Source organism: Ranitomeya variabilis, chromosome 2 (genome assembly GCF_051348905.1).
Source record: "Ranitomeya variabilis isolate aRanVar5 chromosome 2, aRanVar5.hap1, whole genome shotgun sequence".
In the NCBI taxonomy this organism is placed as follows: Eukaryota; Metazoa; Chordata; class Amphibia; order Anura; family Dendrobatidae; genus Ranitomeya; species Ranitomeya variabilis.
This window is the reverse complement of record NC_135233.1, coordinates 173285073-173298519: the sequence shown is the minus strand read 5'-3', so window position 1 is coordinate 173298519 and position 13447 is coordinate 173285073. Positions and strand designations below refer to the sequence as shown.

The 13447-nt window shown below is 43.7% G+C and overlaps 1 protein-coding gene across 2 annotated transcripts in view; it reads right to left on the bottom strand.

The window, feature by feature from the left end:
* Nucleotides 1-13447, bottom strand: part of LOC143804781 (pecanex-like protein 2) — a 1087275-nt gene that overhangs the window by 401977 nt on the left and 671851 nt on the right. For both annotated transcript variants that reach the window (XM_077283212.1, XM_077283213.1), the window contains exon 19: nucleotides 12390-12531. In XM_077283212.1, the coding sequence (XP_077139327.1) occupies nucleotides 12390-12531 (142 nt within the window). The remainder of the gene's footprint in view (nucleotides 1-12389; nucleotides 12532-13447) is intronic.

The window sequence follows — 13447 nt, the reverse complement described above, 5'->3', positions numbered from 1 at the left end:
CGCATGTGTTCCTTGATGTGTGCGGAATCCCTCCATCCTATACATTGCACGGGAGAGATTTCTCTGGTGGAGACTCGCGTCTGCGCCAGATAAATTGGCATGCTGCAGCCTGGACAGACGCGCCGCATGTCCGTCTCTGCGGGTATAAGTGCGCGCATAGTAGAGATGGAATTTCTTGAAATCCCATCCGCTATACTGTAGCATCTGGCCACTGCGGGTTGGACGCTACACAAATACACAGCAGCCGACCTGCAGCGTTTTCTGATTGTGGACACACACTTAGAGCTTTTGCTGTTTGCTTTTTACAGTATGCATTTTGTCTACAGTACACGTTTAATAAAGTTAGTGTTATTCACAAAAAGCGCAGCGAAAAACAACGTTGCAACATTTGCAGCATTTTTTAAACTTTTTCATTGCTTTCTACGGGTGAAAAAAATTGCTGAAAGAACTGACATGCTGCAGATTTTAAAAACGCTGCAGTCGTGAAATCCAGTCAGGGGAAAATAAAAGGGTGTGCAGGAGATTTCTGAAAATCTCAGTTTTTGCTTGTGCTGTAAAATGCTGTAAACTTCTTATTTGCAGAAGAAAAAGCTGCAAAAATTCTGCATATGAACATGGCGAAAAGCTGCTTTTCAAAGTGCTAGCAAAACGTATGAGATTTCTGAAATCTCCTGCAGGCACTTGTTTGTTTTCTGCCTGGATTTTAGAGCTGTAGCGCTTTTTAACCCCTTCACCCCGAAGCCTGTTTTCACCTAAGTGACAGGGCCAATTTTTACAATTCTGACCATTGTCATTTTATGAGGTAATAACTCTGAAACGCGTCAACGGATCCTGGTGATTCTGAGACTGTTTTCTCGTGACATATTGTGTTTTATGATAGTGGCAAAATTTCTTTGATATTACTTGCGTTTATTTGTGAAAAAAACAGAAATTTGGTGAAAATTTAGAAAATTTTGCAATTTTCAAACTTTGAATTTTTATACCCTTGCATTAGAGACTCATATCGCACAAATTAGTTAATAAATAACATTTCCTACATGTCTACTTTACATCAGCAAAACTTTGGAACCAAATTTGTTTTCGTTAGGGAGTTATAAGGGTTAAAAGTTAAACAGCGATTTCTAATTTTTTCAACAACCTTTACAAAACCATTTTTTTTTAGGGACCACATCACATTTGAAGTCACTTTGCGGGGCTTATAGGATTTAAAATACCTAAAAGTGACACCATTCTAAAAACTACACCCCTCGAGGTACTCAAAACCACATTCAAGAAGTTTATTAACCCTTCAGGTGCTTCACAGGAATTAACGGAATGTGGAAGGAAAAAATTAACATTTAACTTTTTTTTCCACATAATGATCTTTTAGCAACATTTTTTTATTTTCACAAGGGTAAAAGAAGAAAATGGACCACTAAAGTTGTTGTGCAATTTCTCCTGAATACACTGATATCCCACATTTGGGGGAAAACCACTGTTTGGGTGCACGGCAGGGCTCGGAAGGGAAGGAGCGCCGTTTGACTTTTTCGAACCAAAATTGGCTGGAATTGAGATTGAACGCCATGTTGCGTTTGGAGAGCCCCTGATGTACCTAAACAGTGGAAAACTGCCACAAGTGACCCCATTTTGGAAACTAGACCCTTCAAGGAACTTATCTAGCTATGTGGTGAGCACTTTGAACACCCAGGTGCTTCACAGAAGTTTAGAACATAGTGGCGTGAAAATACAAAAATCACATTTTTTCCCCAAAAATGATCTTTTAGCAACAATTTTTTTATCTTCACAAGTGTAAAAGGAGAAAATGGACCACTAAAGTTGTTGATCAATTTATCCTGAATACACTGATACCCCATATGTGGGGGAAAACCACTGTTTGGGCGCACGGCAGGGCTCGGAAGGGAAGAAGCGCCATTTGACTTTTTCAAACCAAAATTGGCTGGAATTGAGATCGGACACTATGTCGCATTTGGAGAGCCCCTGATGTACCTAAACAGTGGAAAACCGCCACAAGTGACCCCATTTTGGAAACTAGACCCTTCAAGGAACTTATCTAGCTATGTGATGAGCACTGTGAACCTCCAAGTGCCTCACCAAAAATTATAACAATGAGTTGTGAAAAAAATAAAACACATTTTTTCCACAAAAATGATCTTTTAGCTACGATTTTTTTATTTTCCCAAGGGTTAGAGGACAAAATAGACAGAAAAAGATGTTGTGCAATTTTTCACAAGTACGCCAAAACCCCATATGTGGGGAAAAAATCACTGTTTGGGCACACGTCGGGGCTTGGAATGGAATAAGTGACGTTTTGGATTGCAGACTTTGATGGAATGGTCTGCGGGCGTCATGTTGTGTTTGCAGAGCCCCTGATGTGCCTAAACAGTGGAAATCCTCTACAAGTGACCCCATTTTGGAAACTACACCCCTGAAGGAATACAGTCATGGCCAAAAGTATTGACACCCATGCAATTCTATCAGATAATACTCAGTTTCTTCCTGAAAATGCAAACACAAATTCTTTGGTATTATAATCTTCATTTAATTTGTCTTAAATGAAAAAAACACAAAAGAGAATGAAGCAAAAAGCAAAACATTGATAATTTCACACAAAACTCCAAAAATTTGTTGGTAGTCTTCAGACTTCATAATGCCATGCACACGGTCAAGCAGTCCAGTGCCAGAGGCAGCAAAGTGACCCCAAAACATCAGGGAACCTCAGCCAGGTTTGACTGTAGGGACCGTGTTCTTTTCTTTGAATGCCTCTTTTTTTCTCCTGTAAATTCTATGTTGATGCCTTTGCCCAAAAAGCTCTACTTTTGTCTCATCTGACCAGAGAACATTCTTCCAAAATGTTTTAGGCTTTTTCAAGTAAGTTTTGGCAAACTCCAGACTGGCTTTTTTTGTCTCGGGGTAAGAAGTGGGGTCTTCCTGGGTCTCCTACCATACAGTCCCTTTTCATTCAGACGCCGATGGATAGTACGGGTTGACACTGTTGTACCCTCGGACTGCAGGGCAGCTTGAACTTGTTTGGATGTTAGTCGAGGTTCTTTATCCAACATCCGCACAATCTTGCATTGAAATCTCTTGTCAATTTTTCTTTTCCGTCCACATCTAGGGAGGTTAGCCACAGTGCCATGGGCTTTAAACTTCTTGATGACACTGCGCACGGTAGGGTAGACACAGGAACATTCAGGTCTTTGGAGATGGACTTGTAGCCTTGAGATTGCTCATGCTTCCTCACAATTTGGTTTCTCAAGTCCTCAGACCAGAGGCGTAGCTAGGGGTTCAGCTCAGGGGGGGCGAAACTTCTCAGTGGGCCCCTAACCCTTGATTACAACTATGGCGGTGCACTCTAATCGTGGGTATAGCAGAACGTCAGCAGATGATCCTGCTGTAGGTAAAAAAACATCTCCACAAAGACCAACACTGATATTACCGCCATACAGTGACCATATAGTGGTGGATACCAGTCATACAAAGCATACAAGTGATTACAGTACACTTATAGATACTGACTTACCGCTGACGTTCTTTCTGATGGAATCGTTCACTTTTCTCGTCTTTTCCATCTGGTCCAGACCGACATGACAACTTCTGCAGCCAGGACTCTGCTGCAGAGATTACAACAAAGACACATTTCACTTTTCACATTTTCAGCACTGTCCCCAATGGGACTATTCTCAACCTGCACAAACTCCTCATCCTTATGTCACCCCAATACTGAGCCGCTGCCGTATGTGTCCCTATTACTGCACCTGCAGTGTGGTACAACAGAAATGCTCCTCATACTGATTCACATAGTAATACCACCACTGTGCCCGTACATGGTAAAATGTCTCCTATGTGCCCTCACAGTAGCCCCAAACTCTTTACCGGCCCCCACAGTAGCTCCCACACTGTATAATGACCCCTGCATTATCTCCCATGCTGTATAATGACTCCGTAATAGCTCCAATGCTGTATAATGACTCCGTATTAGCTCTCGCACTGTATAATGACTCCGTATTAGCTCTCGCACTGTATAATGACTCCGTATTAGTTCCCACGCTGTATAATGACTCCGTATTAGCTGTCACGCTGTATAATGACTCCGTATTAGCTCCCATGCTGTATAATGACTCTGTATTAGCTCCCATGCTGTATAATGACTCCGTATTAGCGCTCACGCTGTATAAAGGTACCTGCAATAGCTCCCATGTTGTATAATAACCCCAATAGCACCCACTCCTTGTATCCTGTGGGCTGATACTTGCACAGCTCTGATATATATGACAAAGAGCTAATTAGAAGAAAATAGAAAGAGCTAGTAGGTGCGTATAGAGGCCAGCATATGGGTATACCTCCCAGAATGTATCCAGGTAACCCTAAAGGAATCCTCTTGTCTGGTCAAGAACCCAAAGAGAGAAACGGAAAGGAAGGCAACCAGAAGAAAAAGAGGGAAGTAGAATATTACCAATCTAAAGAAGTACACCCCTTGGTTTGTCTGTTCCTTTTCCCCTTCTCCCCCTTTGGGGGTCTTGTTGTCTAGACAGAGTATATGTTCAGGGTCCTGCAAAAATATATAATCTCCTATACGCACCTATTTGCTGTTTCTATTTTCTTCTGTCTTGCTATTTATCATATATTCAGCCTCAACTTTTTTATTTTTAATAAAAGGTTTCATAATGGAGTTTTCATGTTTACCACCTTGGATTTACTGATATGAGATCATGCAGACACTGGACTGATAGGATCCTGACCCTGGCTATAGGATGGATGGATAGATAGGATCCTGACCCCGGCTATAGGATATCCATCAGACCAGTGTTCGTGTGATCTCATATCAGTAAATGCAGTGTGTGTATATATATATATATATGTATATGTATATATATATATATATATATATATACAGTGCCTACAAGTAGTATTCAACCCCCTGCAGATTTAGCAGGTTTAATAAGATGCAAATAAGTTAGAGCTTTCAAACTTCAAACAAGAGCAGGATTTATTAACAGATGCATAAATCTTACAAACCAAAAAGTTTTGTTGCTCAGTTAAATTGTTATAAATTTTAAACATAAAAGTGTGGGTCAATTATTATTCAACCCCTAGGTTTCATATTTTGTGGAATAACCTTTGTTTGCAATTACAGCTAATAATCGTCTTTTCTAAGACCTGATCAGGCCGGCACAGGTCTCTGGAGTTATCTTGGCCCACTCCTCCATGCAGATCTTCTCCAAGTTATCTAGGTTCTTTGGGTGTCTCATGTGGACTTTAATCTTGAGCTCCTTCCACAAGTTTTCAATTGTGTTAAGGTCAGGAGACTGACTAGGCCACTGCAACACCTTGATTTTTTGCCTCTTGAACCAGGCCTTGGTTTTCTTGGCTGTGTGCTTTGGGTCGTTGTCTTGTTGGAAGATGAAATGACGACCCATCTTAAGATCCTTGATGGAGGAGCGGAGGTTCTTGGCCAAAATCTCCAGGTAGGCCGTGCTATCCATCTTCCCATGGATGCGGACCAGATGGCCAGGCTCCTTGGCTGAGAAACAGCCCCACAGCATGATGCTGCCACCACCATGCTTGACTGTAGGGATGGTATTCTTGGGGTCGTATGCAGTGCCATCCAGTCTCCAAACGTCACGTGTGTGGTTGGCACCAAAGATCTCGATCTTGGTCTCATCAGACCAGAGAACCTTGAACCAGTCAGTCTCAGAGTCCTCCAAGTGATCATGAGCAAACTGTAGACGAGCCTTGACATGACGCTTTGAAAGTAAAGGTACCTTACGGGCTCGTCTGGAACGGAGACCATTGCGGTGGAGTACGTTACTTATGGTATTGACTGAAACCAATTTCCCCACTGCCATGAGATCTTCCCGGAGCTCCTTCCTTGTTGTCCTGGGGTTAGCCTTGACTCTTCGGACAAGCCTGGCCTCGGCACGGGAGGAAACTTTCAAAGGCTGTCCAGCCCGTGGAAGGCTAACAGTAGTTCCATAAGCCTTCCACTTTCGGATGCTGCTCCCAACAGTGGAGACAGGTAGGCCCAACTCCTTGGAAAGGGTTTTGTACCCCTTGCCAGCCTTGTGACCCTCCATGATCTTGTCTCTGATGGCCTTGGAATGCTCCTTTGTCTTTCCCATGTTGACCATGTTTGAGTGCTGTTCACAAGTTTGGGGAGGGTCTTAAATAGTCAGAAAAGGCTGGAAAAAGAGATAATTAATCCAAACATGTGAAGCTCATTGTTCTTTGTGCCTGAACTACTTCTTAATACTTTAGGGGAACCAAACAGAATTATGGTGGGTTGAGGGGTTGAATAATAAATGACCCTCTGAATAAACTTTTCACAATTTAAAAAAAAAAAATAAACAAAGAAATAACATTCTTTTTTGCTGCAGTGCATTTCACACTTCCAGGCTGATCTACAGTCCAAATGTCACAATGCCAAGTTAATTCCAAATGTGTAAACACCTGCTAAATCTGCAGGGGGTTGAATACTACTTGTAGGCACTGTATATATATATATATATATATATATATATATATATATATATATATATATATATATATATATATATATATATATACATATGTGTATATACTGACAAGACTGGTCAGTATTGTGCACTGATAGATATGACCCCGACTGCAGGACCCCACACAGAAGGATATGTCTCTTTCACACATATATATATATATATATATATATATATATATATGTGTGTATGTATATATATATCTATATATATACATATCCTCATCCGTGGGGTCCTGCTGCCGGGGTCATATCTATCAGTGCACATTACTGACCAGTCTTGTCAGTCTCTGTCTGAGACACCATGAGACTTATAGCAGCTGTTTTGAAGTCTTTTACAGATCGGGTCATGCTTGGCTGACCCGCACTGACAGTGATCCGGTCTGTAGTTCAAGCAGCCCCCATAAATCTACAGTTTCTCAGATATAGACTGCAGATATACAGCACGAGGCAGGGTTTTATCTGGAGGGGAGCCGTGTCCTGCCACATCCTCACTGCACGGTGCAGACATCTCGGGCCAGTACCTGCAGAAATCTGTACTGCTACTTACAGCACCACTGTCCTGTGACTGTCTTGCTCTTCTCTGGACACTCACAGAAGCCGTGCTGTGGTCCTCCTGACTTCTCTGCAGCAGATCAGACACGCTCACACAGCGAGCAATGTCGGCGTGACTGTATGCTGGAGCCAGCAGACAGGTACAGTGCCGGCACCTATGGTCCCTCGGGCATGAGTTCCTCTGGCTCTCCCCGGTCACTGCCCGCGGTAGTGCAGGGAGATTGTGTCTCCCTGCTCTACAACAGAGCATGGAGATTAACTATATCGGCGGGCTGTGCACGCTGATATAATTAAGTGTAGTGTAGCTCTGGGTGGGCCCCTGTGAGCGGTGGGCCCGGGGTGGCCGCACCCTCTGCCCCCCTGGTAGCTACGCTACTGCCTCAGACAGTTCTTTGGTCTTCTTTCTTTTCTCCATGCTCAATGTGGTACACACAAGGACACAGAACAGAGGTTGAGTCAACTTTAATCCATGTCAACTGGCTGCAAGTGTGATTTAGTTATTGCCAACACCTGTTAGGTGCCACAGGTAAGTTACAGGTGCTGTTAATTACACAAATTAGAGAAGCATCACATGATTTTTTGAACAGTGCCAATACTTTTGTCCACCCCTTTTTTATGTTTGGTGTGGAATTTTATCCAATTTGGCTTTAGGACAATTCTTTTTGTGTTTTTTCATTTAAGACAAATTAACTGAAGTTAATAATATCAAAGAATTTGTGTTTGAAGTCATTTTCAGGAAGAAACTGAGTATTATCTGACAGAATTGCAGGGGTGTGAATTCTTTTGGCCATGACTGTATGTCTAGAGGCATAGTTTTATAGTATTGATTATAATTCTTTTGGTTTTACTGGTGTATGAATTTATAATGTGGTGTTATGTGTAAGATGTGCGGGGTACATCAGATAATAAAAGTGTGTTGTGTCAACAGGGTATAAACTAATTTTATTAATTTGTGGACGTGTGGTATGCTTTGAAGCAATCCTTAATGCAAAGGCCAGGTTTCACAATGGTAAATTGTGTCCTTTCGGATTCCCCTCTTGGAACATACTCTGCACCGTTTTTGTGATCGTCCTGTCCTCGCTGTTTGGGGAACCTGTCCTGGGAAATTTTGACCTGGGACAATACGGGCACTATCAGATTCAGAAGTACTGGGACCCTCACCTCCCTGAGTGCCAAACATTAGGGCCTTGAAGACTACCTCCTGAAACTGAAGGAAGGTCCCCCCCGTATTGCTTGTAGATCGGAACAGCACAAAAGCATTGTACAGTGCCATCTGTACAATGTGCACGGCCAATTTTTTGTACCATACGTAAGCTTTTCGCATGGCACTGTATGGTTGGAGGACCTGATCTGAGCGATCTACACCCCTCATGTACCGATTGTAATCCAGGATACAATCTGGCTTTGGGACTTGTGTTGGGGTCCCACGAACAGTGACAAGGGTGCTGTTGTCACGGTGTATGGTGGTCAGGATAAGGACATCCCTTTTGTCCTTATACTTGACCACCAGCATGTTGTCGCTGCATTTAGCTCTGCTTTCCCCTTTTCTCAGTATTTGCCCAATTAGCGGCTTAGGGAGGCCTCGCTGATTTTTTCGCACGGTGCCACATGCAGCTGTACCTCTGGCAGAGAGGGCCTTAAGGAGTGGGATGCTGGTGTAAAAGTTGTCAATGTAGAGGTGATAACCCTTATCCAGCAGTGGGTGCAGCAATTCCCACACAATTTCCCCACTCACCCCCAGGATGGGGGGGCATTCAGGGGGGTTAATCTGGGTGTCCTTACCCTCTTAGACCCTAAATCTGTGGGTGTACCCTGAGGTACTCTTGCACAGTTTGTACAGCTTTATTCCGTACCTGGACCTCTTACTGGGCAGGTACTGTCGGAATTTTAGCCTCCCTTTGAAATGAACGAGAGATTCATCAATAGCGATGTCCCTCTGGGGTATGTGCGCCTCAGTAAATTTTCTGCTGAAGTGTTCAATCACTGGCCGAATTTTATATAGACGATCAAAGTTTGGATCGTCTCGGGGAGGACACTTCGCATTGCCACTGAAATGCAAACATTTTTGGATCCATTCAAATCGTGTCCTTTTCATGGCCATGCGGAATACCGGTGTACTGTAGAGAATTCCAGTACTCCAGTTTTGCCGAAGCTTTGGATTTTTGATTATGCCCATATGCAGCACAATTCCCCAAAATGTCATCATCTCTGCTGCATTTACGGGGGTCCATCTGGCGTAACATGACATGGGATTTTGGGTGAAAAATTGCTGGGCATAAAGGTTCGTCTGGGCCACCATAAGATTTATTATTTCATCACTGAAAAAGAATTTGAAGAAGTCAATTTCAGTGAGGCCAGTCGTGTCAAACTGGATTCCTGGGGGGAGGGGGAGGAGGAGGAGGAGTAGGAGGATTCTGTTCTGCTATGCAGTATCCATTGGACACAGACTGAAGAGACAATGGCTGTCATACAAAACAGATCTATACTCATCAAGTCAGGTGTCAGAAATAATGAATTCATGATGCACATATAACAGCCTCATGAATTCACTATTTCTGACACATGTGCAGGTGAGCATAGATATGCCGTGTATGACCGCCATCGTCCCTTGATTTTGTGTGAAATAGATTATGTACACAGAAGAGAAAGCGGAGGCTATACAATGCACTTCTCTACTCACCAGGTCAGGCGTCCCAACTAATGAGTTTTTGGACACCTGACCTGTAGAGTATAGTTTTGCATGGTATTGCCACCATTTTCTCTTCAGTCTGTAACACTAGTCACAGACTAAGCAGAATGAAGAGATTAAGGAGAAAATGCAAGTATACATTTTTTGGTCCACCTCATAGCTCTATACTAAAGACACACAAAGTCTTGTACTTGCTAACTACTGGAGCTATGATGTGGCCACAAACGGCCGCACGGTGTGTGTTGCCGGCAGCAAAAGACACAATAAACCAAACATAATTGGGGCAAAAAAACTTGTATTTATTTTTTAACAACCAAAATATTTATTTAACTGCGCCTGCTTGGGGTAGAGTGATGTAAACGGGGCGTGTGAAGCTGTGAGGTCTAGCTAACTGTTGACGACGCAGAGGTGGCAGGAGAAGGGGCAATAAAACTTGTGGGGTCTGGTAGTTCGGGGATAGGGCTTGACACATGAGAGGCTTGAGACGCACTGGAAGGGTGTGACAAACCTGACATTGCAAACACAATGGGAGGTGTAGGTGGGGGGAAGAATAAGAGTCCACTGGTTTTTTTTTCCCTTTCTGGGTTTGCCGGGTTCTGGTAAGCCTCGGTGGGCTCATATGTCGTGGCATGGTCGCGGTAGGTGACCTGTCAGGGTCCGGCTGCACTGTGTCAGAGTCCATAGTGCTCGTAGAGCGTGCAGCCATGCCAGAGTCCATAGCGCTCGTAGCGCGTGCAGCCATGCCAGAGTCCATAGTGCTCATAGAGCGTGCAGCCATGCCAGGGTCCATAGTGTTCATAGAGCGTGCAACCATGCCAGAGTCCATAGTGCTCGTAGAGCGTGCAGCCATGCCAGAGTCCATAGTGCTTGTAGAGCGGAAGGCCATGCCAGGGTCCTGCTGCATCATGGTGGTGGTGGTACAGAAGGCCATGCTAGGGTCCTGCTGCATCGTGGTGGTGGCGGTACGGAAGGCCATGCCTGGGTCCTGCTGCATCATGGTGGGTGGTAACAGTACGGAAGGCCATGCCTGGGTCCTGCTGCATCGTGGTGGTGGCGGTACGGAAGGCCATGCCTGGGTCCTGCTGCATCGTCGTGTCAGTGGAGGAGGTCCAAGCAGGAGCAGCGGGTGTCATGGTGGTGGCGGTGGGCTGTCCAACAATACACAGCACGGTGGTGGTGCTGTACTGGTGTATGGCAGTGCTAGAAAAAAGGAAAAAGAAAATTAATACCAAAAAGGTCTCTGCTGCTTCACACTGCATTGCAATACTTACCAAAAGCATTTCGTACCTGAGTCGGGGCATTGTCCCAGCCATCCCACATCTCTTTGGCCACCTCATTCCTTAGGCGCCGGATCGTCACGTTGTCCGAGTGCAGTGGAACCCGGGTGTCCCACAACGGGACTCGCTCCTGGACCAGGGAGATGAGGAGGTCATTTTCTATGAGGTCTTCATCCCGTTCTGGAACCTAAAAATTAAATAAAGACATTAATGTTGGATCCATTAACATAAGGAAAAGAAAGAAAACAGAGGCTGAGAAAAGGCATGAATAAGGAAAGTCAAGATACAAAAGGATTCCAGAAGAAAAATGTAAAGAAATAGGAATGTAAAGAAAGGAAGATTCATGAATACTAAAGTGAGGATACAGTAAACTGTTAGCCTTGTATACGTACACGCTGCCACCTTGCCACCCGACCGTGACTCCGCTGATCCTGCCCAGTCTCTGCCGCAGTAGAAGAAGTGCTCTAAAAAATGAAAAACAAAAAATTGTCATACGTGTAGATGTGACAGTGAATACTTACCAATCTGAGGAGGTGAGTACTCACTTCACTGACATGTTCCACTTCAGAAGGCCCAGGACGTTGCTCATCATCTGAAGAAGACATTCTGATGCATGCAGAAAGAAAGAAATGGCAGAAATTAGGACATGTAGAGACAGAAAATAGAAAATAAAGGCATTGGCTAGGATATACTCACATTGTTCAGAGGCTTGTTTGCTCCAAGGTGCTGTGGTCTGTCTGCTCTGCTTGGCTGTCTGCTGAGTAGTGACCTGTAAATGTCCACTCCCTCCCTTTATCACCTTGTATGAGGGGGGTGGCTTATCAGTGTCTAGACATGTTTTTCTCTGGTGCAACACATGCATTCACGAACGCAAGCAAACGCATGTGCTTGTGAACGCATGCGTTCATATGGACAGCAATGCGTTTTTTTGGCGCATTCCTTATGCAATCGACCGCATACGTTTCCAGGCGGCAAATTGACGCCTCTAAAAATTACTACATGTTGCATTTCCGCGACAAACCGCAGATGACGAAACGACGCATGCGTCGTCAAACGCGGCAAAACCCGATCAATCGCAGACGCATGCGTCCCTAATGTTAATTATAGGAATACACAACGCATGCGGATATTTGCGGAAGAAACGCTGCGGACACAACCGCAAATGTCAAACCGGCCTAAAAGTTTCATTTGTCAGATCAACTCACTCCACAGAAACTTGTGGTCCTGTAAGGGACATGTAATAAAAAGGGGTAAAGATTTTAAATCTCATTGAAAGCATTAGTTAGAAAACTCTGGATAAATATTTATTTTATTTTTATTATCCTTTAAAATAATTCTATAAAAGAAAATAACTTACTGTTTTCCAAACCTTTTGATACCACTTATTGAAGAGGCTTCCGTGGTAACTGCACTCAGTATGATTGATGGATACAAAACATATTTCTCAAAACAAACAAGCCAAATGTAAAGCTTTTCAAACCACATTAACTGAGCGGCACCTAAAAAGGACAAAAAATGTGTTTAATGCCTGGTAGAAAATATATTTACTAGCAGTAAAATTTAACAGTAATAGCAGTAGGTCATCTTTGATAAACCGTGATAAAGCGATTAAAGATTATTTTGTAAAGTGAGTTTCCACCATTCTTAGCATTTTTCATACATATCTTTTCCTTGGAATATACAGAAACTAACCTACAGTGGGTACGGAAAGTATTCATACCCTGTTAAATTTTTCACACTTTGTTTCATTGCAGCCATTTGGAAAATTCAGTGCATTTCTTATTATTGTACACTCTGCATCCCATCTTGACTGAAAAAAAACAAATGTAGTAATTTTTGCAAATTTAATAAAAAAGAAAAACTGAAATATCACATAGTCATAAGAACAGCGATCTGCTGTTCGCTGCTATGTAGTAGAAAATCAGGTGTGCTGTGAGCGCCGACCACAGGGTGGCGCTCACAGCTACCGGCAATCAGTAACCATAGAGGTCTCAAGGACCTCTATGGTTACAATTGAGAAGCATCGCCGACCTCCGATCATGTGACGGGGGTCGGCGATGACGTCATTTCCGGCCGCCCGGCCAGATGCGGTAGTTAAATGCCGATGTCTGCGTTTGACAGCGGCATTTAACTAGTTAATAGCGGCGGGTGAATCGTGATTTCACCCGCCGCTATTGCGGGCACATGTCAGCTGTTCAAAACAGCTGACATGTCCCGGCTTTGATGCGGGTTCACCGCGGAGCCCTGCATCAAAGCAGGGGAGCTGAAATCGGACGTACTATCTCGTCCGATGTCAGTAAGGGGTTAAGTCACATGCTGTCCATTTCCTTGTAATCCTCCTTGAGATGATTTTACGCCTTCTTTGGAGTTCAGCTGTGTTTAATTAGACTGATACGACTTGATTTGGAAAGGCAC